Source organism: Felis catus, chromosome D4, assembly GCF_018350175.1.
Source record: "Felis catus isolate Fca126 chromosome D4, F.catus_Fca126_mat1.0, whole genome shotgun sequence".
NCBI classification, from domain to species: domain Eukaryota; kingdom Metazoa; phylum Chordata; class Mammalia; order Carnivora; family Felidae; genus Felis; species Felis catus.
The window spans coordinates 16,822,515-16,849,735 of NC_058380.1; the positions used below are offsets into that span (position 1 = coordinate 16,822,515).

The 27,221-nt window shown below is 39.8% G+C and overlaps 1 protein-coding gene across 8 annotated transcripts in view; it reads right to left on the reverse strand.

The window, feature by feature from the left end:
- The window catches only part of TRPM6 (transient receptor potential cation channel subfamily M member 6), a 204,504-nt gene that overhangs the window by 83,831 nt on the left and 93,452 nt on the right, over nucleotides 1–27,221 (reverse strand). For all 8 annotated transcript variants that reach the window (XM_045042481.1, XM_045042483.1, XM_045042484.1 and 5 more), the window contains 9 exons: nucleotides 26,309–26,522; nucleotides 22,953–23,077; nucleotides 17,385–17,556; nucleotides 11,573–11,741; nucleotides 10,335–10,458; nucleotides 7,655–7,727; nucleotides 7,433–7,533; nucleotides 4,043–4,177; nucleotides 2,675–2,728 (listed from right to left, as the gene is read on the reverse strand). In XM_045042481.1, the coding sequence (XP_044898416.1) occupies nucleotides 2,675–2,728; nucleotides 4,043–4,177; nucleotides 7,433–7,533; nucleotides 7,655–7,727; nucleotides 10,335–10,458; nucleotides 11,573–11,741; nucleotides 17,385–17,556; nucleotides 22,953–23,077; nucleotides 26,309–26,522 (1,167 nt within the window). The remainder of the gene's footprint in view (nucleotides 1–2,674; nucleotides 2,729–4,042; nucleotides 4,178–7,432; nucleotides 7,534–7,654; nucleotides 7,728–10,334; nucleotides 10,459–11,572; nucleotides 11,742–17,384; nucleotides 17,557–22,952; nucleotides 23,078–26,308; nucleotides 26,523–27,221) is intronic.

Consider the following 27,221-nt stretch of genomic DNA (forward strand, 5'->3'; position numbering starts at 1 on the left):
TAACCGAAGCTCCCAAAGTTAACTTCTCTTTGTCCTGTCAATTCCTCACAGATGTATTGTCTCTTTATCTGAAAAGTATAAAAACTGCCTGCCTTGGTCATTTCTTGAGGTCTCAATTTCATTATTGGGTCTCTGTGTGCACACAATAAAACTTTGGGTGTTTTTTTCCTGCTAATCTGTCGCATGTAAAATTTAATTCTTAGTCCAGCTGGAAGAACCTTGGACTGAGGAAAATTTCTTCCTCCCCCTCAATATACTGAATGTAGGTGACCCAAAATCTTTCACCTCTCCATTGAAATGGCTATAGCCCTCTGCACTGTGTGGACTATATCACACACAACATGAGAATATGGAAGGAAGTAGAGCAAATAGAAATAAGGAACATGGAATGACAGAACAATGTAAGATATCAAAACATGAAGCTACCAAAACACATGTAATGGTGAGCAGGAGGGCTAAGCAGCAGACTTCCACATACATGGGTCTTGGTCTAATTGAAGTTTACTTTGACCACTTAAAACCCACCTTACTACCTCTTCGTAACTGTTACTCTCAACTACCATTCATAGTACATTTTTTAAATTAAAGTATAGTTGACAAACACTATCCTATTTGTTTCAGGTACATATCAAAGTGATTTCATATTTTTATACATTATGAAATGGTCCCCATGATAAGTCTAGTTATCACCTGTTGCCATAAAAAGTTAGTACCATACCGTTGACTATATTCCCTATGCTGTACATTACATCCCCAGGACATTTTTATTGTATAATCTCCTTCACCTATTGATCCCACCATCCAACTCTGGCCCTCTCCAGGAATCAACAATTTGATCTCTGAATCTGCGAGTCTGTTTCTGTTTGATTACTAGAGTCCACATCTAAGTGAAATCACACAGCATTTGTCTTTCTCTATCCAACTTATTTCAACATTTTTTTTTTTTAATTTTTTTTTTTTTTTTTTCAACGTTTTTTATTTATTTTTGGGACAGAGAGAGACAGAGCATGAACGGGGGAGGGGCAGAGAGAGAGGGAGACACAGAATCGGAAACAGGCTCCAGGCTCCGAGCCATCAGCCCAGAGCCTGACGTGGGGCTCGAACTCACGGACCGCGAGATCGTGACCTGGCTGAAGTCGGACGCTTAACCGACTGCGCCACCCAGGCGCCCCTATTTCAACATTTTTAAGGCACACATGGGGCTGAACAAGATCTTTGAAACAGATTATGAACAACATTCACAAAGTTTTGAACAAGAAATAAGGCTTTATATACATATATATATTTGCTTATTTATAAATAAATGCAATAAATGATATAAATATGTATTTACATATTTCACATATGAATGAATGTAAATAATTTCTTTTTCATATCCATAACTTACTTTTTGCAAGGAATACCAAAACTAATGCTCTTAGTTGCTCCTAGTTAAAAGCAGATTTAACTTATTCCATTCCTTTTTCTTTCACTTACTGTAATAGAATCAAAGTTCAAGGAAATAATCTACGGAGAATTATTTTGATCTAGTAGAAATCACGCAAACTAAATTTATATCAACACAGACTCTTTTGCTTACGTCTAACTTTGCCAACTACACGTCTTCCTCCACCAAGGCTGTCCCACCAAGTCAACATAGCCAGAAAGCCTGGACACTCTCCATCAAGAAAACCAGACTTCAGAGAAATGAGGGAAGTACTTTTAAAGTGTGCCAGGGATGGATTTTAATCATGGGGACAAAAAAAGAGTCTCTCCTAATTTTCTGCAGATGTGAATAAAAGTTCTTGGTGATTAAAAGAGAAGGAATTAAGGCATAAAAGTCTGTTAAAGTGGGAAGGTTTGGGGGCTCCTGGGTGGCTCAGTCAGTTAAGCATCCAACTTTGGCTCAGGTCATGATCTTGCGGTTCATGAGTTTGGTCCTGCCTGGGCTCTGTGCTGACAGCTCGGAGGCTGGAGCCTGCTTCGGATTCTGTGTCTCCCTCTCTCTCTGCCCCTCCCCTGCTTGTACTCTGTCTCTCTCTCTCTCTCTCTTTCAAAAATAAATAAAACATTAAAAAACAAAAAAAGTTGGGAAGGTTTGGTAACTAACAGATGATTTTATTTGAAGTCTGACCTAACTCAGAGTTCAATGCGAACACTATAAGCAGAATATGAGCAAGGGTATAGAGCAGTGTGATTCCTCCTGGCTCCCTAGAACAATGTGTAGGCTTAAAAAAGAAGATAGGGACCCCAAGCTATCGCTCATAGTCAAAAACAATAACAAAACAATGCAAAGCACATACTAGTCCTCCGATAAAGACAACCGGACAAGGACAAAATTTCTTTATTTTCAGCAAATATTATCATCATTGGCAATACTGTTGTATCATGTTGAGCTAATGTTCTGATTGAAAGTTTTATATGTCTCCGGTTCATATTTTATCAGAGAAAATAATTATGAGTTAGTGCCACTTACTTGGTAGATCAAATCCTTAAAAACATAAAATAAATTATAAGGAAAAAAAACCTTCCGAGTATTGTTTGGTGATGAAATTATTCAGAGGCGGAGGCAAAGAGGTAGGTAATTCACTAGAAAATGCAAATGTACATTTTACAGGGCAAAATCTGGCAATACCTCAATCACAAAGCTAAGGCAATACACAAAGAAATCTGTCCGCATTCGTAATTAGGTTACCTGCTTTACATCTCGGACGAGATGATGCAAGAGCATATTGGTGGGTCCTTGTTTCTGTCATAAAGAAGAAAAGAAAAAAATGATTCCTTTTAATTACCACGTGCAAAGGGAAAAAATATTTTATTTCAGAATGTACAAATAACCCAGAATACTGACAATTTTCTTCAACCTCTTTAGTAATGAAGCTCACCCCAATTAATTATTAGAAAGGTACTCCCTAAGAGAAGACATAATTAGATTGAAATACTTTTCAAAGCAAGGTGTATTTTTTTTAATTTTTTTAATGTTTGTTTATTTTGAGAGAGAGAGAGAAAGAGACAGAGACAGAGTGTGAGCAGGGAAGGGGCAGGGACAGAGGGAGACACAGAATCCGAAGCAGGCTGCAGGCTCTGAGCGGTCAGCACAGAGCCTGACGTGGGGCTCCAACCCACTAACCATTGAGGCCATGACCTGAACTGAAGTCAGGGGCTTCACAGACTGGGCCACCCAGGTGCCCCCAAGATGTATTTTAAAGAGATATATACGTAGATAGTAAAAACGTAATTAACTTTATTTTTTTTAAGAGATAAAAATAAATTTTAAATAGTTTATAGCTATCCTTTATCATATATAAACTACACAATTACAAACCCCATCCATCACACAATTACATTCCATCAACAAATACTTATTGAATGCTTACCACACTCAGGCAAGTTTTGAGGGAGTCAGTGAAGAATAGAAGTACTTTCTTCATAGTGTTTACAGTCTAATTGAAGAGAGTGGGGACTTACATGAGAAAATAACCTAAACTATCAAGACTGTGTGTGTTCAAAAAGAGTTGCAAAAAATATGTACCATAAGATCAGATTTACTGTGAACTGGAATATTCAAAAAGGCAGGCCTTGAATAGGGCTTTGAAGAAAGGGTGAGATTCAAAGGCCAAGAAAGGACATTTCAAGAAGGGTGCTTGGCTTGAGCGAATGGTGTTTTTACAGTGAGTAAGCTGGTCTATGTTCAATAAAGGGTTTGCATAGGAAAGTTGCAGGAACAGACTTTTAACGGTGGCCTTAGGTTGAGATGCCTCCAACAACTCAATAAAAGCAATTTGTCCTTATTCACATTATTGGCTTTAACTATGGTCTTACTGTGGTATTTTCTTAGATGAGTTTATATTTCTATTCTGTGTAATTAATTAAAATAAAAAACACAGAAATGACTATAGGATAAAATAGATTTGGTAAGAATGTTTGCCCTTTGGTTGAGAAATCTCTAATTTATCTTTGTACGTGAATATTCAAGGAGACAAACATTTAATACTCATTTAGCTTAAGCTAATTAATAAATAAAGCCTAAGGGAGGTGGTTGATGGGATGTTCCAATACTCACTGTATTATAGAGCTCTTCCAGTCGGGGGATGGTAAGAAAGCGATGGAGGTTCACTCCATATTCTATTAGGAGCTTCACAAAATCCACTCGATCCATCACCAAAGCATCTAACATTGCTTGCTCCAGTGTGCCAGGCTTCGGAAGGTAGAAATACATAAGAGACATAGAGATAATTAAGAAAGCAGAAACTTGAAAAAGTAGAAATAACTAAAGAATTACATATATTTGATCTCAATACAGACACAACAATCATAAAATACAATCGTAGTAGAAATGTTCAGGACCTGAGTGAAGAAATAATAAAAAGTGAACTTGAAGGCACAAAAGACACCTTAAATAAATCTGTTCTGGTTCCAGAAGACTGATAATTGTAAACATCCCAAATTAATGTGTAGGTTTAATGCAATTCTAATAAAACAAAAATCAAGGTTATTTTTTTGTTGTTGTGTTCACTTGGCATGTTTTCATTTAAACTACACTGGTTATCTGAATACAAATGGCAAATTAAAAACACTCATTTAATTTTATTCTGGCCTAAAACTTTACTAAAATTATAGCAAAATAATTTTTCTTAAAGAAATGAATCCACAAGAACACAGAGGTCCAGAGAGTAACATTTTGGAAGTCGGAAAGGAGATGGTCAAGTGGTACTTGACTTAGTAGTCCCCAGAATCCCCCAAGGTAAAAGTCCCCAGAAATCGAAACTGGGAAAAGCCAAGAACCAAACAGATCTCTGCCACAAAATCCTGGCAGCTCCAGGATGACATCGATGTACAAATAGTGAATTACTAATGTTGAGACCTTCCCAATCCTCTTCCCCTGTCTGACTTCCATTAACACTAGCAACAAGGCTTTTACCTTATCCAGGCAGGGGTCTGGAGGATTCTTTTCTGGTAAAGGAACTAAGAGAAAAGGCAGGAATATGCTGCCATCTCAGGTCCCCCAACAAACGGCATCCAGATCACTCCACCGTGAAGCTCAAAACTACAGCTAAGCTTCACCTAGATGCTCAGAATTTCTAAAGAGCTTTCTCTCCTCCACTCTTAAATAAAAAGCCCAGAAAAAACACACCACAAAACATCAATCAGTAAGAATCAGACAATGCAGGAAGAAGAAAACCTCAAACAAAAACAAAAACAAAAACAAAAAAAACCTATCAATAACCTCAGCGAAATAAGATACTACATTCAGGATGCTTTAAAAAAAAAAAAAGGCAAAGAACAAATTTGCTCCTAGAAATTAATAGTATGCTACCAGAAACAAAAAGCTCCACATAAGGCATAAAAAGGAAAATTGAGGAAATCTAGCAAAGGAAAGATATAGAAGATAAAAGGGAAAGGATAAGATTAGAGGAGCAGTCCATAGGTCCAACATTTAAATGCTATGAATTCCAGAAAGAGAACCCAGAAAAAACAGGAAGCAAATTCCCCAGCATGGAAACATGTGATTGCTAAGTTGAAAGCATCTGCCCAGCATTATGGATATCCAGACTCACAGCAGCACGCATCATTGTGAAATCGGAAAACACTAGAAAGATATTTTTTTGAACTTCCAGAGAGGAAAAGAAATGGCGACAAAGGAGCAGAAAACAGAAAGATTTTTATTCTCAATAGCAATGTTGAATGCTGGAAGCTAAGCATTCAAAATGAGTTCTGGTCTTTAATTAAAATATCTCCAAACATGTGAGTTCTCAAAATGTTTCTCTCCCATGTTCCCTTTCTCAGAAAGCTACTGAAGGATGCACTCCATTAAAATAAAGCAGCAAGCCCAACAAGAGGAAGGCACGGGATACAGAGAACAGGTGCTCCACTACAGGAGAGAGACAAAGGGAATCTCCACTATGATGAAGGTAGATTCCAGCATGACAGCCCAGAACCGGGAACAGCAGGCAACCAGTCCAGATTGTAGCAGTGAGGACAGCACCACAGAGAGAAATGTTGAGAGGTCTCTAAAATAGATGAATCAGAAAAGAGCAATATGATTTGTTATTTAGAAATATGGAGATTTTGAAATATCAGTACAATCAAAAAACGTCAAAAATACTTGGGTCTCCTGGTCAGCAGGCCAAAGAACTACTGTGTTTCTTGTTGTTGTTGTTTGTTGTTGTTATTGTTTTAGTGCCTTTTAGTACCATTAGCTGTTTTAAAAATGGGGCACCTGGGTGGCTCAGGTAGTTACCCATCTGACTCTTGATTTTGGCTCAGGTCATGATCTCACTGTTTGCTGGATCAAGCCCCGCATTGGGCTTTGTGCCGACAGTGTAGAGCCTGCTTGGGGTTCTCTCTCTCTCTCCTTCTCTTTCTGACCCTCCCCTGCTCATGCACACGTGTGCACATTCTCCCTCACGTGCTCTCCCTCCTCCCTATCTCTCTCAAAAAAAAAGAAAAAAAAAGTTTTCTTTTTTTTTTAATTTTTTTAAATTTTTTTTTTAACGTTTATTTATTTTTGAGACAGAGAGAGAGACAGAGCATGAACGGGGGAGGAGCAGAGAGAGAGGGAGACACAGAATCGGAAGCAGGCTCCAGGCTCTGAGCCATCAGCCCAGAGCCCGACGGGGGGCTCGAACTCACCGACCATGAGATTGCGAGATCGTGACCTGAGCTGAAGTCCGACGCCCAACCGACTGAGCCACCCAGGCGCCCCCCCCAAAAAAGTTTTAAATAATGTGCATGTATTAGTTTGACTGAAGAATAATATACCGATGGTATGGTCACAACTGCAGTTCTTAAAAACAAAATGTTAATAGTGATTATCATTAGCACGATGGATAATCTTTCTTCTTTCACTTTTTTGCTATTTTCACTTTTTTTTTTTTTTTAATTTTTTTTTTCAACGTTTATTTATTTTTTTTGGGACAGAGAGAGACAGAGCATGAACAGGGGAGGGGCAGAGAGAGAGGGAGACACAGAATCGGAAACAGGCTCCAGGCTCTGAGCCATCAGCCCAGAGCCTGACGCGGGGCTCGAACTCACAGACCGCGAGATCGTGACCTGGCTGAAGTCGGACGCTTAACCGACTGCGCCACCCAGGCGCCCCTATTTTCACTTATTTCTATTGTGAGTACATTTTAATTCAAAAATAAGGAAAACTTCAAGTTTGAAATCACAATATAAAAATCTGGCCATAGAAAAAATAAATAAAATATGCTTCCATTCTTTCTTTCTCCCAACTTTGTTTGCCAGTTTCAATCAGGCTGCAGAGCCTGAGGGGGAAAGACATGTTTTTAGGGAGACAAAGTTGATGAGAAAAATGTCTCCGGTATCCTGGGGACCCAGCTATTGCAATGCTACCTCCACACCCCTCCCAAACCAATCTATCTCTCCTCCATTTTTTTTTGGCCCTCCCTTACAAGCCAAATATTTTTCCCAAGTAACTTCATTCTCACTATACCTTCCAATGTTGTCCATAAGTTAGGATGTGTTTCTTGGCAATGTCCATTCTGTCCCAAGCCATTGCCAGATTTAATTGTTCTGATGCTGCTAAATTTGTGCCTAGGGTAAAGAAGGGAACAAGCATAGATCCTATTTAAAATATCCACATAAAAAATACTGAGTTCCACGGAACGTGAGAAGAGGAAACGAGGAAGACATGTAACCCTCATCAGACACTCACCTTTTAGCAGAGCCGTTAGGATTACTAAATCAAGGTCTGGTGACTCCTCAGAATCAGCATCAAATATGGTCATCTATAGCAGTTGAAACACAGAAAGCCACACATTTTGGGAACTCATAAAGAAATGGTTTCAAAAAGTACCCACAAAATGCATTCTAGAGCTAATGACTTGAGCAAAACATTAATGTTAAAAACCACATAGGGTTAATCTCCTTGATTTGTTACTTTCCCTTTTTACTCATAGAAAACTTTTTAAATAGGGTAATAGAGAATTGTGGAAGCTCAGGGAAAAAAAACGTAAAAATTCCATGTATCCTACAGGAAACACATGAAAAAACATGACTACACTAAATTTACTATAGATACACTATAATGAAAAGAAACTCAGTGTCAATTCCTTTTTAAAAAAAAATTTTTTTAATGTTTATTTATTTTTGACAGAGAGAGAAAGACAGAGTGCAAGCAGGGGAGGGGCAGAGACAGAGGGAGAGACAGAATCTGAAGCAGGTCCAGGCTCTGAGCCATCAACACAGAGCCCAATGTGGGGCTCAAACCCATGAACTGTGAGATCATGACCTGAGCCAAAGTCAGACACTTAACCAACCGAGCCACCCAGGAGCCCCTCGGTGTCAATTCCTAATGCGAAAAAAAAAAAAAAATCATTCCTTTTGAAGCGATACCATATGACATCCTTCTGTTCACGTAGCCTGAGAAACAAAATTTTTGCTTTTTTCATGAGAAGTGAATCTTCAAGGATTTTTCATAAAATAAGTGAGGCAATTACAATGCACCCAGTGAGTAACTACAATGGATGGGCACAGCCAGTCTTCACAATGTCAATGTCCAATGCATCCGGACATGAGATTGATTTTTTTAAGACAAATAAGGATTTTATTTATGATTATAAAAGGCTGCTTGCTGTTAAGGAATGTATCTCAAGCTTTCTAAATGCAAATATATTTTATATAGTAAAGGGAACTGTTTGGAAAAAAAAGAGCCAAGTCTGGCAAGCCCAGAAATGCCACCAACTAGTGAGTTTGAGGGAAATATCTACAGGCCACTGAACCTCAGGTTTCTCATCTACAAGGTGAGAGGAACCCACTAAATAATCTCTAAAGTCCTGTAAAGATAGAATAACAATGCTTCCACAATTCAGATGCTTCCACAATTCCCTCCAACTAACAGCCCCTTTATGTGCATGAATAAAATCAACTCTCAATTATGCAGGAGTCGAGGACCTAATTCCTAAGATGTGCAAACCCATCGCTGACTACTCTTGCCTCCTCTTTGATCGTTACACTGTTTGTTACTCTCTTTGATGACAGGAAGACACAAATAGAAGGGTGATCTCTTTAAGGTGTCCTTTCCTTACTGAGTACTGTGGGAGATATCAAATGTAGTAGGCCACACACAAAATTTCAACTCTGAGCCCCATTTCAGTTCTATCATTCTATAACTGCTGACTCTGTGCAAATCACCTAAATTCTCTAGGTTTTAGCTTTGGCATCTCTGAAATTGGAATAAACAGTCACTGCCATATTGCACTCACTCATGGTTGTTAGGTTTGTGGTTATTAGGTCAACTGATACCTTTAAAAGTGTTTTTCACATATGTTTATCCATGCTTTGTCCAGCCTGAATTTGTTCAATTTGTTTGTCTGAGGCCAGGTGCTTAAATATTACCAAAATCTTGTGTGATTTGGCCTAGCTTTTGAATTGTGGAAAGATCACTGTGAATCATGACATATTTGCATGTTTACTATACCTGTTGGCTTTATATCGTCTAAGTCATTGATAAAAATCTTGATCAAAGTACCCTAAAACACGAAAATCTTTTCACGAGTCTATATTATGTTTACAGTCCATAGTTTGTGGTCTCCATTTTCTGGCCCAGAGTAAATTCCCACATTTCCCATTGTTCAGTACATCCCCAAAGATCTCCTACATGATTTACTAGGATGTTATGATGCAGTCACCTAAGCCAAGAGAGAACACATGGAGCTATGCTTTTACCCTCTGAAAATATTTATGTGTGATCATCACTAAATGTGTTCACTCTTCCGTAATACTGACATGTTGGTTTTTCTCCTAAGTGCAGTCTGAAATGTGAAGCATTGTAGGGAGGTGGGGAGGGCAGGGAATAAAAAGCCAAGTTGACTCAAATAAGGGTGAAGTTCTCCAGATCTATATACAATCAAAGTAAAATTAAAAACTCCTTATTTGGGGGGCACTTTGCTGGCTCAGTTGGAAGAGCATGTGACTCTTGATCTTGGGGCCATGAGTTTGAGCCCCACACTAAGTGTAGAGATTACTTAAAAAAAATAAATATTAAAATAAAATCTTAAAAAAAGAAAAAAAAAAACCCTTAGTTTTAAATGTTGCGGAGGGGTGCCTGGGTGGCTCGATCAGATGAGCATCCGACTTCAGCTCAGGTCATGATCTCACGGTTTGTGGGTTCGAGCCCCGAGTCAGGCTGTGCGCTGACAGCATGGAACCTGCTTCAAATTCTTTCTGCCTTTCTCTCTCTGCCCCTCCCCAACCTGCTCACTCATGTACACACATGCACGCTCTCTCAAAAATAAATAAACAATAAAAAAAATAAAAGTTTTGGAAACAAATATTACAAATGATGCAAATTACCAGTTTTAAAGTTGGTAAAGTTACCAACTCATCATACTCACAGAATCCCTGTGCACCATACACTCCATGAGAATTTGAAAAAGGTGCTTGGACTGCTTAAGACTAAAGTTGAAAGTGCTCTGAATCATGCAGATGATCTCCTCCTTCACCTGAGGACGTAGGGTCCTGGGAAGAGAGAGAAATGGTAATGCCTTGGTGCAACACAGAGAAGAGAACGAGCCAAACACTTCAGTGCAGGAACCCTTGTCTGTCCCATCCGACTGAAAAGGTTTCTGTTGATGCTTCTGCTGTGAGAGCAAATGAGGAGGAAGCAAAAGGAAGCAGGGCACCTGGAGAGGCTGAATTTGAAAGTGAGCGTGAACAGATCCACCATGATCCTGGAAAGAATGCACTCCAGGACAAGGTTCTCGAGCTGACAGATTTCCAGGGGACTGTGCATCGCCAGAAACTGCAGGCATCATATCTCAAAGAATCCGACACTCCAGAAGGTTTAAGAAGCACACATTTAGGAAAGAGACACACGGGAAAGAATAAGAACAGGGTCAAAGCGTAGAAGTAGAGGCTAGGGGCTGAGGGGAGAGAGGGAGTGTAAGAAAAGGGTCGTCAGAGCATTTATACCATAAGCAGTGAATACACATTTACTGTGTAAACTGGTAGGGCCAACATTTAGTTCATAGGCATTATATTTACTTACACAGAAGAAATATTATGCTTTTGAAATTGGAAAAATCACACCGGATATAGGCATGGCTACAGAAAAACTACCTTTTTATTTGAAAAGGCTAAAGAGTTAAAGCCTCAAATAAATATAACATATGTTAGATAAATGCCAGGATGCCGATTTCCCCCAATTCCTGCTATTTTTACTAAAGGCAAACGAATCTGAAGGTGATCGGGGGGCCAGCACTGGTCTCCTCAGTCACCACAGGGTTTTCTCAGCTATCAAGGCCAACTTCAGGAGCGTCTCCTCTCTGACGCGTCTCCTCTCAACACCCCCCACCCCCACCCCCGCTGGGATGCTTTTTCCCTTGAAGCTCAGACAGGGTTCAAGAGCCCCTGATAGAGGCAAGACCATTCTTCAGCTAAAAAAGAGAGCAACTTGCATCAGGGGAGAGCATTTGGGCATTAATTAATACACAAAAAAATCACTGGAAAGTTAATTCCAGTCTCAGCCTCTGCCCCCAAGGATATCTGGCCCACATAAAAGCAGAGCTTAAAGAACTGAAACGGAGGAATAAACAGTCACCGCGGCTTAAAAACTGAGGAGTCAGCAACTCACCCTTCGTCTGCTAAATGTTTGTGGGTGAAGGCCAGGAGGTCGGCCGCCCTGCCTGTGCCTTCACACACCACCACCGGGTCTTTGTCTTTCACAGTCTCCCACACCGCGAGGATGACATTGGGACCTCCTTCCACCACCAGCCCCACCACGGGTACGCCTTGCCTGGAACCTATTTCAGATGACAGGCAACACCAAACTGTTACAAAGAACTCCTATCTTGGCCAGGCATCCCTTTTGCTTTCCCCGACACCAGTCTTTCAATTACCACATAAACCTTTTACTTACACTCACCCCTCTTTCCTCCTGGACTCACCCAGGCTTGTTTAGTTCAAGACCAAGCCAGAAGCTTGGACTGTCAATAAAGTCACTTAAATGTGGTGAGAGCATCTTCAAGCTTTCCCCCATTAAAAAGGTAGATAAAGGTTTTCACTAATTACAAAAAAAAAAAACAAAAAACAAAAAATTTTTAAAGTTTTTTTAATTTTAAGAGACATAGAGAGCAAGGGAGGGGCAGAGAGAGAGAATCCCAATCAGGTTCCTCGCTGTCAGCAACAAGCCTGATGTAGGGCTCAAACTCACAAACCATGAGATCATGACCTGAACTGAAGTCAGATGCTTAACCAACTGAGCCACCCAGGCGCCCCTAATTTAAAAAATAATTTTTTTTAAGTAGTCTTCAAGAAATTTCAACTTCTCATTGTGGAAACTTCAAACATATCTTGAAAAAAACCCAGAAATATAATGGATCCCAATGTATTTATCATTCACCTCCAAAAAAGATCAAAATTTGCCAGGTCAATCAATTTCTAATGATGATTATTTCTAAGTACAAGATGGGATGGGTAACTCTCAAAGACTTTTATATTTCAACATATTTTATTTTTTAAATGTATTCCACTGTTAAAATTTCTTATCACTAGGATATACTATTTTATTTTTTATTAAACGAAGGAAGACCAAAAAAAAAAGAAAAGAAACGAAGACAGTGGAGTCATTCTTTCTGAGAAGATATTAAGTGAAAAACAGTTACAGAATGATGTATATAGTACAATCCTTTTTATAGTTTTAAAACCACATACATGAATATATATTTTATATATGTTTGCATTATATGTATGCTTGTATGATATATATGTGTATAAGTATACATCCATATATCTCTACATATATATATGACCAGAAACTCTGGAAGGGTACACATCAAACTATTATTAATGAAGAAGGGAGGGGAGGATTTGGGGAAATGTTGAAAAAGAACCATTAATCATGGGGGCGCCTGGGTGGCTCAGTCCGTTGAGCGTCTGACTTTGGCTCAGGTCATGATCTCACAGTTCATGAGTTTGAGCCCCACGCCAGGCTCTGTGCTGACAGCTCAGAGCCTGGAGCCTGCTTCAGAGTCTGTGTCTCCCTCTCTCTCTGACTCTCCCCCACTCATACTCTCTCTCTCTCTCTCTCTCTCTCTCTCTCTCTCTCTCTCTCTCCCTCTCTCTCCAAAATAAACATGAGTAAAATTTAAAAAATAAAGAACCATTAATCATGAATTATTGAAATCTATGGAAAAAACTTTTGTGAGAGCATCTCTTATATCCTATATAATGAAACACGATGCAGCCATTAAAGATGTGCTAAGTTATTCTAATTTCTTTTAATGTTTATTTTTGAGAGAGACAGAGAGACAGAGCACGAGCAGGGGAGGGGCAGAGAAAGAGGGTGACACAGAACCCGAAGCAGGGTCCAGGTTCTGAGCTGTCTCCACAGAGCCCAATGTGGGGCTCGAACTTACAGACAGTGAGATCATGACCTGAGCCGAAGTCAGATGCTTAACCAACTGAGCCACCCAGGTGCCCCTAAGCTATCCTTATTGATGTAGAAATGCATCCAAGTTGAAAAGCATGTATATTATATTAATCTAGTGTTTGTTTAAAAAATGTTGTTCTGGGTGTGTGTGTAGAATATTTCTAAAAGTATATATATGATAAAGTTGACAATGGTGAGGTTTTTATTGTGAGAATATGGAAAACCCTTCCTTTTCTCATGTGCTCTCTTTGCTTTATCTGAATATGAGAATATATAGTACTTTTATCATCAGGAAAAAAATCAACAAGGGGAAAGAGGGAATTCAATTTCTACTGGGTATATCTTTCTTGAAGCAATAACTATTTCCCACAAAAATAAAAATATTTATGATTGCTTCCTACCAAAAGGATCTCACTGATGCTAATTAAACTTGTTAAAAAAAGAAAAAAATTGTCATGTTCTTGCTGAGAAATCTCACTAGAGAGCTGCCTCTATTCTTGGATCCCAGAGTTAGGCAAGAATACAATATCATGCCTCCAAATTAAAAGCTCCTAGAATGGACATTCCAGGAAAGCATGCTATTCCATTGAGAGTTGGACTGTGAAGAGACACAAAGGCATCTGATCCTATGCTTTCTATCCTCGGAGGCTTAGGAACTGACACTGGCCACGTTTCAAATGGCTGAATCCAGGAATTCCTAGAGCAACTTTATGATGTCAGGTTTTTTTGGTTTTTTGTTTTTTATTTTTTGGATTTTTTGTAAGTACTCTTGGCCAGGATCAAGGGTTTGCCGGGGACTCTAAGAAGTCCAGCTGAAAAGAAATAAAAGAAATCAGCAAAATATGTAAGTATTATTCCATCCAAATAAATCTCTTTTTAAGCAATACAAATATGGTAGGAAGTAGTGAACATGATGGGTATGAAAATCAGCTTTGATACATAAGAATTTTGGGTCTGTTGGAGACTTTGATTTTTTGTCTTCCTCCCTCCCTCCCTTCATTAATCCTTTTTCTTCCCCTTCTTCTCTCCCCTTCCTTCCTTCTCTCCTTCCTTCCTTTCCTGTGAGTGTGTATGTGTGTGTGTGTGTGTGTGTGTGTGTGCGCGCGCGCGCGTGTGCATGTGTGTGTGTGTGTGTGTGTGTAGGTGGCTTACTGTTTTTGCTCCTTCATATTGGTTTCCCTTAGAATAATAAATGTTACCAATCCACTGAAATGGACTCCACATTCTTTCTATATACGCAGTGAAACTCTCCAAATAAATCCTAAGTTTCAAGACCTTTGAAAACAGAAATGTTCCTTGACCCCGTATGTAAGCTTCAGGTTGTATGCATTCATCCACAAATGGATCAGAATAAGAAAGACAAGACTTTGCTCTCCTGGAGCACACATTATGATGCTGTAGGAACCCCCTGAGCAATTTCTATGGTGAGCATAGATCAAGAGAGGCAACAGGACATTTCAGGGAATTGATATTTGTGACCCCAAAAGGAACCCTCCCTGCAGGAACTCTTCTTCAAGGCCAGTCTCTGACCTGTCATCTCCTCTATGGGTCTTCTTTCCCCCCACCCACATCTACTCTGCAGAGGACCTGACCCTCTCTCCCCACTTCCTGACTTAAATGAGCCTCCAAGTTTCATTCACACTAAGCACAAAGTGACTGGCAACAGTTCCCAGCGTCCCTCCCACACAGAACCCCACCCCAACAAGGAGATTACCTGTATCAAAGAGGAATAAAAGGAAAGGAATAAACAGACATTTATTAAGGGCATACTATACAGCCAACACTATTCTAGGCACATCAAACATACATTATCTCAATTCTCACAACAAAAGGTAGAGGTAGACAGTTCCTTCCCTTTTATATTAAGAAAACAGTTTAGGGGCACCTGGGTGTCTCAAATGGTAAGTATCCAACTCATGATTTCAGCTCCGGTCATGATCTCAGGGTTGTGAGATTAAGCCCTGCATCAGGTTCCGCAAGACAGCACGGAGCCTGCTTGGTATTCTCACTCTCCCTCTCTTTGCCCCTCCCCTACTCATGCTCACTCTCTCTTTCTCTCTCTCTCAAAATAAATTAACTAAAAAAAAAGAAAAGAAAACAGTTTAACAGATGTAAACTCCATCAGCCAAGGTCACAGACAGTAGATGACAGAACTTTAGAAGGACATTTAGCGTTTCCAGCCAAAAGTCGAAGGTTGAAGAGGACTTGAGCCTCCCAAGAGCCTTTGCTCTCTGGTCTTCTTCCTCAAGGGTGAGAGTATTTTGTGAAAGATTCAACTCATGGAAAGAGACAGAGGCCCACTTTCTGCTGCCTTGGATGAAAAGTCTCCATTTCTCCAGGCAGCACCTACCTTTCAACCTCTCCACCCAAGGATGTTTGCTGATTCTGACCCTTTCCTTTCTTCTCCTTCCTATAGATACTATTAAAAAAGAGACAACAGGCCCAAAATGGAGTCCCTTGTGCTAAGCTCCAAATCAACAAATGAAGATTTAATACCTAATTGCAGTTGCAGCCTCTCCCAGGAATATAACCTTTAACCAGTCATTCTGGAATTACATAGTTGGCACTAGGGAGGTAATTGGCCTGGTAGGACCCCCACGCCCACCCCACCTTCCCCCAAAGGAAAGTGACCTTGTCCAGAACAATCCATCCTTGTTAGAATAACTCCCTTGCCACACCAACTTTTGCCTATAAAAGTCTTCCATTCTGTCCAGCTCCTTGGAATTCCTTTCTACCCGCTAGATGGGATGCTGTCCAACCGATGAATCACTGAATAAGGCCAATAAGATCTTTAAATTTACTCAGTTGAATTTTGTTTTTAAACACTACCAAAATGGCCATCTCAAAGCATCCCTGGAAGCATGACACAACACTGATACCTTCAAAGGTCCCTATCATTGTTGTTTACTTGTTACACCCATTTTTAAAATTTCTATTTAAATCCAAGTTAGCTAACATATCGTATAATTATGGTTTCAGGAGTAGAACTCAGTGCTTCATAACTTCCATATATCACCCAGTGCTCATCCCAACAAGTGTGCTCCTTAATGCCCATCACCCATTTAGCCCATCCCCCCATCCAATACCCTACCAGCAACCTTCAGTTTGTTCTGTGTATTTAAGAATCTCTTATGGTTTGCCTCCCTCTCTGTTTGTATCTTATTTTTCCTTCCCTTTCCCTATATTCATCTGTTTAGTTTCTTAAATTCCACATATGAGTGAAATCATATGGTATTTATCTTTCTCTGACCAACTTACTTCACTTAGCATAATACACTCTAATTCCATCCACGTTGTTGTTGCAAATGGCAAGATTCCATGCTTTTGATCACTGAGTAATATCCCATTGTGTGTGTGTGTGTGTGTGTGTGTGTGTGTGTGTGTATACACATATATATATATATATACCACATCTTCTTTATCCATTCATCAGTCAATGGACATTTGGGATCTACTCAGTATTTATCCAAAGGATACAAAAATGCTGATTCGAAGGGGCACATGCACCCCAATGTTTATAGCAGCACTATCAACAATAGCCAAAGTATGCAAAGGTCCCTATTTCTAAAAGCTCTGTTTGCTTTTAACCCTTCCCTGTCTAGGGGACATCACCACATATGAAATGCCATCCTCCCTGATGATCAAATTCATACCCCCACTCTTCTCAGTCCAGTCTAGTTACTGCCCTTTAGTCATTCCCATTCCGGTAACAATACTCCCACTACCCAACCATCCTCCACCTACCCAACCCTACAGTATGCTGGAGGCTCTGCTAAAGTCTCCACTGTTCCAGTCCTCTCCTGACTATGCTGTCTCCAAGACTTCTTCCCCTCTCCTGCCATCCACAAGTCCGCACCACCTCACATCCTGCTTTCTTCTGGCTGTGGATTCACTCGTGTTAATTTAGGCAGAGACCAGCTTGGACCTCTCCACTCCATATGGATGACAAAGGAGTGCCTTTCTCCATAGCAGTGCCCCAGCCAGGCCCTGGTGGCTGAGCCTCTGTGGTACTCACGGCTATGTATTTTCTGTAGAGAGAGGTACTTTTCCAGGTTCCTCCTGAGATTCATCTCATTTCCATACTTGCCCACAGTCCCATCATCGGACAAGATGAAGTGGGAGTGCATGCTGTTGAGTGTGGTGAGCTTGCTGAGGGGGTTGCCCAGAGTCTGGTACAGGCACACCACCTGGAAGACAAGAGAGGGTTAGAGTCCGAGGTCCTTCCCTGGGCTCAACTGCTCCAAAGGGCTGCCCATGCACTATGCAGTTCCTGCCAAGGCTAATAAGTGCCACTTGCTACCTACAGAGGTGTATCTCAGGCTATCCACAGTGAAGAACCAACTCTTTTTTTTAATCTCCCATTTTTTATGGATCGCTATGTGGTCCTACTATGTGTAACCAGTATGCGGCTCATTCTACATGAGACTCACAACACAAGGACACAAGTTCAACAACCCTTGCACGCACTGTGCTCAGAAAGATGAGTCCACCGGCCATATACTTAGGTGTCACAGCACTACCACATTGCTAAAAATGGTTCTAAATATTTATTTTTAATTTCTGTACTTACCTTGTCTCAGATTGTAATAAAAGAGTTCAAGGACATACAGTAATATACAGACTGCACTGCTATCCAGAAAATATGCCTTTCAATAGATCTATTCCAAAATAATATTTTGACACTGCTTTTTTTTTTCTAGTATTGAAATGAAGAGTGACAGCCAACCAACCAAATGGAGATCCATCCACTCAATATAAAACATCCCGATCTTTATCAATATTTGTGGATTCTTCCTTAAGCCACTCCAATTCTCATTTGTTTTTAGAGACGAAAAGCACACTATTTGGAGTAAGAGGGCCCAGACTCTTCTACTTCCTAACTTTAACTCTGGGTAACTCCTGCCTCCTTTCTCAGGCTTACTTGCCTCACGTCCAAGGGAGAATGATAATTCTTACACCAGAGGGTTGCTGTGAGGCTTAAAAGAAACAATGAGGTAAAAAACACTATAAATTTTACCAACATTAGTCTTTAAAAGTTACCTAAAAAACAATACACATTTTAACTTTAAAAGTTATCTTTATAATTCCTAACAGTGATACAGATGACAGAAATCAAGAAGAAAATAACTAATAGATTTAATACATCTAAAGTATCTTATCATAACATTAATATCATTTTTTATAAAAGCAAAACAAAATGGATAATAGAAGAATGGTTAAATTATAGTACTATTAAAGTACTACAGTACAGTAGAGCATTATTAGGCATGAAAAATCAGAATGCACCTTTTACCCCTAGAATGCGGTCTTTTACTATAATTTCCCACTAAGAGCAACCAGCCATTTCTCTAGGAGCAAAACAATATAAACAATTAGCCTGGAACAGTTTTTTGTTTTTTGTTTTTTGTTTTTTTTTCAGAGTAAAACACAAGGAAGCAAGGAAAAACAACTAGAATTGTGTTAAAAGGACTCAAGAGATAACTTGAAAAGTTTCCACTGGCCAAAACGGGATGAGTTGAGCATAATTAAGAGTAATAACTAGATGGAATAATGACTTGAAACATATTTGATATGTTTCAAAAAAAATCTCATTGTTCACCTTGGAGAATGGTAGATAACCAATTCATTGCTTTGAAAGCTGGAAAATAAAGAGAGAATCAAACATTGTGTCCTTTCCCATACAACAGTACCACAAAGCAAACCAAATGGCTGATGAGAAAATGTTTCCTTTATAGAGTGTTTAAGCTAATAAATAAAGAACACAATAATTTCATATCAGTATTTGCAACTCTGCTGAGGTCATGAATCTAGTCAGTGACATTATAAAAAGAAAAGCAATCATATGTTATGAGGGAGAAGGACAGACACATCTCTTATGGCATAAACTTGCACAAAAAGAACTTGTATCTAATCATACCTTTGGATCAAACTACCAACTTAAAGAAGAGACGAGACAGAGAAATAGGCTAAACCCTACTATAACAGGCTAAATTTGCAAAATCCAAACTATGGGAAACTCTTTAGAACAAATGACCTAGTTTCTTTTTTTATTTTTAAGTTTATTTATTTATTTTGAGAGACAGAGCATGCATGGGAGGGGCAGAGACAGAGAGAGAGAGAGAGAGGGAGAATCCCAAGCAGGCTCCACACTTTCAGCACAGGGCCCAACTCAGGGCCTGATTTCACAAACTGTGAGATCATAACCTAAGACGAAGCCAAGAGTCGGATGCTTACCCGACTGAGCCACCCAGGCGTCCCGTGACCCAGTTTCTTTAACAAACAAATTGCACCCCCCCCAAAAAAGAGATGGAGGGAAAATCCATAGATTAAAAACGACTGAAAATAAGTGACTCAGGAGACATCAACCCATCACATTGTAGGGAACTTTTCTGGATGATGAAATCAAACAACTAAAAAATATGACACAATCAGAATGTTGAACGTGGACTGGCTAGTTGTTGATATTCAGAAATTAACTATTAATTTTTTTAGGTATGAAAATGGTAATGTGGTTATATATATTTTTAATTGTCCATATATTTTAGAACGCCTACTTTTTTGGCACAAAAACAGACAAATAGACCAATGGAATAGAATAGAAACCCCAGAACTAGACCCACAAATGTATGGCCAATTCATCTTTGACAAAGCAGGAAAGAACATCCAGTGGAAAAAAGACAGCCTCTTTAACAAATGGTGCTGGGAGAACTGGACAGCAACATGCAGAAGGTTGAAACTAGACCACTTTCTCACACCATTCACAAAAATAAACTCAAAATGGATAAAGGACCTAAATGTGAGACAGGAAACCATCAAAACCTTAGAGGAGAAAGCAGGAAAAGACCTCTCTGACCTCAGCCGTAGCAATCTCTTACTCGACACATCCCCAAAGGCAAGGGAATTAAAAGCAAAAGTGAATTACTGGGACCTTATGAAGATAAAAAGCTTCTGCACAGCAAAGGAAACAACCAACAAAACTAAAAGACAACCAACGGAATGGGAAAAGATATTCACAAATGACATATCGGACAAAGGGCTAGTATCCAAAATCTATAAAGAGCTCACCAAACTCCACACCCGAAAAACAAATAACCCAGTGAAGAAATGGGCAGAAAACATGAATAGACACTTCTCTAAAGAAGACATCCGATGGCCAACAGGCACATGAAAAGATGTTCAGCGTCGCTCCTTATCAGGGAAATACAAATCAAAACCACACTCAGGTATCACCTCACGCCAGTCAGAGTGGCCAAAATGAACAAATCAGGAGACTATAGATGCTGGAGAGGATGTGGAGAAACGGGAAGCCTCTTGCACTGTTGGTGGGAATGCAAATTGGTGCAGCCGCTCTGGAAAGCAGTGTGGAGGTTCCTCAGAAAATTAAAAATAGACCTACCCTATGACCCAGCAATAGCACTGCTAGGGATTTATCCAAGGGATACAGGAGGACTGATGCATAGGGCCACTTGTACCCCAATGTTCATAGCAGCACTCTCAACAATAGCCAAATTATGGAAAGAGCCTAAATGTCCATCAACTGATGAATGGATAAAGAAATTGTGGTTTATATACACAATGGAATATTACGTGGCAATGAGAAAAAATGAAATATGGCCTTTTGTAGCAACGTGGATGGAACTGGAGAGTGTGATGCTAAGTGAAATAAGCCATACAGAGAAAGACAGATACCATATGGTTTCACTCTTATGTGGATCCTGAGAAACTTAACAGGAACCCATGGGGGAGGGGAAGGAAAAAAAAAAAAAACAGGTTAGAGTGGGAGAGAGCCAAAGCATAAGAGACTGTTAAAAACTGAGAACAAACTGAGGGTTGATGGGGGGTGGGAGGGAGGAGAGGGTGGGTGATGGGTATTGAGGAGGGCACCTTTTGGGATGAGCACTGGGTGTTGTATGGAAACCAATTTGTCAATAAATTTCATATAAAAAAAAAAGAATGCCTACTTTTTGGTACTTAGAAATACCAAATTATTGGTAAATTAATTGGTTAATTAGAAATACTGGTAAAATATTTACCAATGATGCTATTTGATATCTGGAATTTGCTTTAAAATATTGGAGTGGGGAATGGATAAGGAATAGATGAAACAAAATTGGCTCTGGGCTCATAGCTGTTGAAGCTGGGACATAGGGACATAGGAGTTCATTATTTTCACAACTCTACTCCTTAGTATGTTTGAAATTTTCCAAAATGAAAGTTAAGATAAACCACATACATGTCTATATTAATTTACATAGAGAAGTAATTATGTTAAATAATTAAGCTAAATACCAGATTCATATCAGTGGGTTTCTGTTACTACTTTTTTTCATACAAACTGTTTCTTATTATGCATACGTACACATACGTAGTAAAAATTCTGGAATGATACACCCCAAAATGTTAATAGCGGTTATCTTTCCTTTTCATACCTTTTGTAATACCTGAGACTTTTATCAGAAATATACACTACTCATAAACAGACTTAGACAAGTTCCTTCCTTTAGAAAAACAGATGGGATCAAAGAACCAATACATAGGATAAAGCAGAGAGTAGTACAAGATAAGGAAAGAGCAGGTTCACGTCATGTTATCACACGCACGCCTGTGCAAGAAACTCGGCTATTACTCTGAACCAGATAGGAGTCACTGAAGTGTTTTTCACAGAGAAGTGGCACGATCTGATTTGTATTTTGGAAGCATCATCCTGGCTACTGTGCTGAGATTAGATTGCAGTGAGAGACAAGGATGAGAGAAGGGAAAGCTATTACTACAGTCATCCAGGAGACAGGAAAGGGGGCTGCTCGGTAACAGTGGAGGTAACAGAAGAGGTCAGATTCTGGATATATTTCTATATTTAAGTAAAGCTAAAAAAGGGGGGTGGGTGCCTGGGTGGCTCATTCAGTTGAGTGTCTGACTTGATTTGAGCTCAGGTCATGATCCCAGGGTTCTGAGATCAAGCCCCGTTTCTGGCTCTGCGCTGAGCACAGAGCCTGCTTAAGATTCTCTCTGCCTTTCCCTCTGCCCCTCCCCTGCTCACATGCGCAGGCACTCTCTCTCTCTTTCTGTAGAAAGAAAGAAAGAGAGAGAGAGAGAGTGAGAGAGAGAGAGAGAGAGAGAAAGAGAAAGAAAGAAAGAAAGAAAGAAAGAAAGAAAGAAAGAAAGAAAGAAAGAAAGGAAGAAAGGGAGAAAAAAAGAAAGAAAAGAAAGAGAAAGAAAGAAAGAAAGAAAGAAAGAAAGAAAGAAAGAAAGAAAGAAAGAAAGAGAAAGAAAGAAAGAAAGAAAGAAAGAAAGAAAGAAAGAAAGAAAGAAAGAAAGAAAGAAAAAGAAAAAGTGAAGCTGAGGTAATTTACTGATGGATTAGGTTGAGTTGTGAGACAGAGATCATTCTAGGATTAGTCTAAGGCTTTTGGCTTGAACAAGTGTAGGGATGGGATCATTACTTTCTAAGATGGGGCAAGTAGGAAGACCAAAGTTGGTTTGAGGTACATTACATTTGAGATGGCGTTTAGATATCCAGGTGGTGCTAAGTTGGCAATTGGATACACGTTCATCCCCTTCTGTTGTGAATGGGTTGTCTACTTACATCTTTTCCAATAAGATCTCTCTGGTTCTCAATGACACCCCAAGGAGGGATTCCAACTGTCCAGATTTTTCTCAAGGACCGGAAGGAATGGGCTTTCAGGGCATCCCCAACATGTTTGGACACACCTATGAACAATCAGTTTAAAAGTCAAACTTTTATGCACAAATCATGCAAAACACTGTGACTGCAAGAAAGAGACAAATGGCAGATATTCGTAGGGAATATACAAAAGGACATTCGTAGGGAATATACAAAAGGACATTCGTAGGGAAAGTTGTGACGCAGTGGAATTAATTTCTGATATCTTGGCTTCCTCTACTCTCTCTTAACACCTCTTTCTCCTATCACTGACCTCTTTACCTGAATAATTCTCCTCTCCCTTTGGGTAAGTTTTGCTTACAACCTCAGTTCTTCCCCTATTTTTGATTGACCAGAAAGTCTTATGAGACCATCATGAATGTTCTAAATGGTTTTTTTTTTCTGTAACCTTCTCAACTGTCCCAGCAAAACATCCTGCAGATGTGTCCCTTGCTTCACTGAAGCAAATTAATTTAATAGCTTATATACATAAGTATGCCAGCACGAATGCATTCATACTTGCCCTTCTGGAATTAATAATAACAATAAGAGCCAACACTTACTGAACTCTTACAATGCACCAGGTACTTTTAAAGTGTTTTCCATGTATTCACACTTTAAATAGAAACTTCAGTCTATTTTATAGGCAAGAATTGAATCATAAAGAAGTTAAATAATTTGCCCAAGGTTATAGAGCTGGTAATTTGTAGAGCTAGGATTCCCACCCAAAATATCGGACTTTTCTTTTTTAAACAGACTTTGTTTTTTAAAGCAGTTTTAGGTTCACGGCAAAATTGAGCCAGTGGTACAGATTTCCCATGTACCCCCTCACCCCTACACACCCACAACCCCTGACCACTATCAACATTGCCCATCAGAGTGGTACATTTGTACCACTGATGAACCTATACTGACACGTGATTATCGCTCAAAGACCACAGTTTACATCAGGGATTGGTGCTGTAGATTCCATAGTTTGAACAAATACACAACGATATATTTCCATCATTATAGTATCAGACAGAACAGCGTCACTGCCCTAAAAATTGTCTGCATTCCACTTATTCATTCCCCCCGCCATAACCGCTTGCAACCACCAATCTTTATCCTGTCTCCAGCTTTGCCTTTTGCAGAATGTCTTAAAGTGAGAATCACGTGGTATGTAGCCTTTGACATTGACTTAATCTGCCTTTTAATTACAACGCTGTGCCACTTACTCTTCCTATATATATAGTTTTGACCCTATATGTGTCATTAGCACAGAAACAAACAAACAAACACTCTACATATGCACACATCTGATGCACAGTACCTAATCATTTCTCCCTCTCTCTCTCTCTCTGGCATCTTCCCCTCCAACCTCTTTTACTTCTCCCAGAGTCATTTTCTAGAATCCAGGTTCTAGATGTATATCACCATCAACTATGCAGTCAACTCTGCAGTAGGGTTTTGGATCCCATAGGTTTGGCATGGGTTATCAGCATTGTGGTGCTGCTGGTTGTATTTCCACATCCCACAGGTGGTTCTAGTACAGATTGTCTATTGAGACTCTCTGTAAAAGCCAGACCTGACTGTATTATTTCCTATTCATTCTCCTGTTCAAATTCCTTTGAGAGCCCTCTGCTCTCAGCCCATCAGCATGGCATCTAGTATGGCTCCAGTCTCCCTGGTTGTCCCCGTCCTCTGCCGCAAGGCATACCCAGCCTGTAGCCTTATCACCTCTTTCTGCATGTGCCTTAAACTCCAGCTGTGTGCCTGGCCCTGAACGGCCACCTCTGCCTAGGATGCTCCCTCCTACTCTTCCCTCAAGGTCAATACCAAGTGCTATATCCTTGTCTATGCCTTCTCAGGTGCCCTCAGTTGGAACTGGAATGTGTCTTCCTCTTCCCTGTACTCCCAAATATATATATATATTATATAATTTATATATAGCATAGTATATATACAGGAGATTCTTGTAGCTTGTGGCCTTCGATTGAATGCCAAAATTCAATTAAATGTCAAAAATTCACGCCAGATAATGTTCAACTACAGTAGAAGCAGCTCGAGAATAGGAAGAAGCTGGAAGGAAACCTTCTCAAATTTGAATGTACATAAGAATCATCTGGGGATATTGTCAAAATGGAGAGTGGCAGTCCTGCGGGTCTGGGGAGGTATCTGAGATCTGCGTTCCCAACAAAAGCTCCCCGATGGTCCTGATGCTGCTCGTTCATGGATCCTTCCCTGAGCAGTCAGGCCTTAAGGAGCTGTGGTTGAATTGGGGCCGACCCTGATTATTGTGTAAGAAAGCTCCAAGCGTGTCTCGTTTCTCAGTTCTTTTGTTCATCTGAACGAATTCAATAGGCTTCACATTATCATATTTGTGTTCCTTAACTGGCCCTAACCTGAAATGTTTTAAAAAAACAAACCAAAAAAGCAGTAAGTAAAATAAAGCACATGTTGTTAAAAAGGGAAACCACAGGCCCAAAATGGAATCACTTAGGCCAAGTTATCACACTGCGGCTTAGTACCTAACTGTAGTGCCAACCTCTCCCACCCCCGAAATGTAGTCTTAACCACTCAGTAAGAAAGTTTCTGATCAGCACCAATGAGGTAATCTGTCACAAGGACTCTCCCCCTCCCCTTCCCCGCCAAAGGAAGATGAGGTAATCTGCATGAAAGGACCCCCTCCCTTGCCCCCTGAGGGAAGGGGACCTAGCCTGCCACAGTCCTTTCTTTACTTTTGTTAATAACTTCCTTGCCCCACCCTCCTTCCTATAAAAACCTTCCACTTCATACATAGTCTCTGAGCAACTCTTTACTTGTGAAATGGGATGCTGCCCAATTCGTGAGTCGCTTAAGAAAGACAATTCGATCTTCAAATTTATGCAGTTGTATTTTTGTTGTCAAACTTGACCATGGGGAGTTTAGCTCTTGCCCATGGCCGCACACTACATACTTGCATGGATTCCGTGTCCTTTCAAACCTCACCGTAGCCTCAAGTTCATGAAAAGACTATTTTGTTGAAGTTTACCCAAAGTTGTGGTAAAATAGCAGATATTAACGATGGTGAAAACACATACTAGGAAAGGTCTATGATTCTTCTGGGGGTTTGTTTTTGTTTTTGTTTTCCGGTCACCATGCTTTTTGTCTGACTCGCGCTACCATATCCGCTGGGAGCACTGCAGAGCACAGATTAGGTGCCATGCTGCCTGATTCAGTTAGAAAGAGGTATTTAAAAAAAAAAAAAAGAAAGAAAGAAGAAGAAGATGAAAAGAAAGAGAGACAGTGCACTTTACCAGTATTAATGCCTTCAGTTATTATCCATGCTCCTGTTGTCTCCGCGGCTTTGACCAAACCTTGGCTGAAGATCTCTTTAAGCTTCGACGGCATCCTGAAGTTCTGGATGCCCCCGTGGACAGAGATCACCAGTTTGGGCAGTTCCATCTTCCACTCTTTCAACATTAAATGTAACAGATGATCTGCCTTTGTATCATAAGATGTTCTAATATACTGGAAGATATGCATAGACACATGTACATAAAACAGTGAAAACTACATGCCGGGCAACAATAAGCACACAGCAGGGCAACTGGAATGGCCCAAACTTAAAAGGAAGTGTCTGGGATTTCTTTAAAAGTTCATCTTTGTACAATGTAAACATTTACTTTGAAAGGATCCCACACCCCGCTTTAAGTTCCTTCTGGGAATTACAAGTCACGGTGGGAAGGCTTCCTCTGGTTTTCAGGGTTGACCCACCAATGTCCTCTAGAAGATCTGGGATGAGGCAGAAGTATTTCAAACTGGCAAAAACCACTACTCCAGGAAACCCATTTAAAAAAAAAAAGCATTTACACAGAGGTGAAATGGGGTTTTTCATACATGGTATGGCCTTTGATTTACTTGACTATTTCATAAATTTGCATCATTGAAATTAAATTATGGTCTGGGAGCATGTACATTTAATTTATTGTAAATTTTATATTCTAAACATTTCCTTTATATATAATTATCTCTCCGAAAATGTCTTTTTCCAAAATAAATACTTTTCACAAAAGAATCACATCTTTGACTAGTCAATGTAACCAAAAGAAGAGAGAATCTGAATCAGCAGGTAGGACCAGAATCATTTTGTGCTTTGCCTAAGATCATAGTGTATAACTGGTTCTCTTTTTCCGGCAGAAACAGCCACACACAGACTGTGAAAATCAA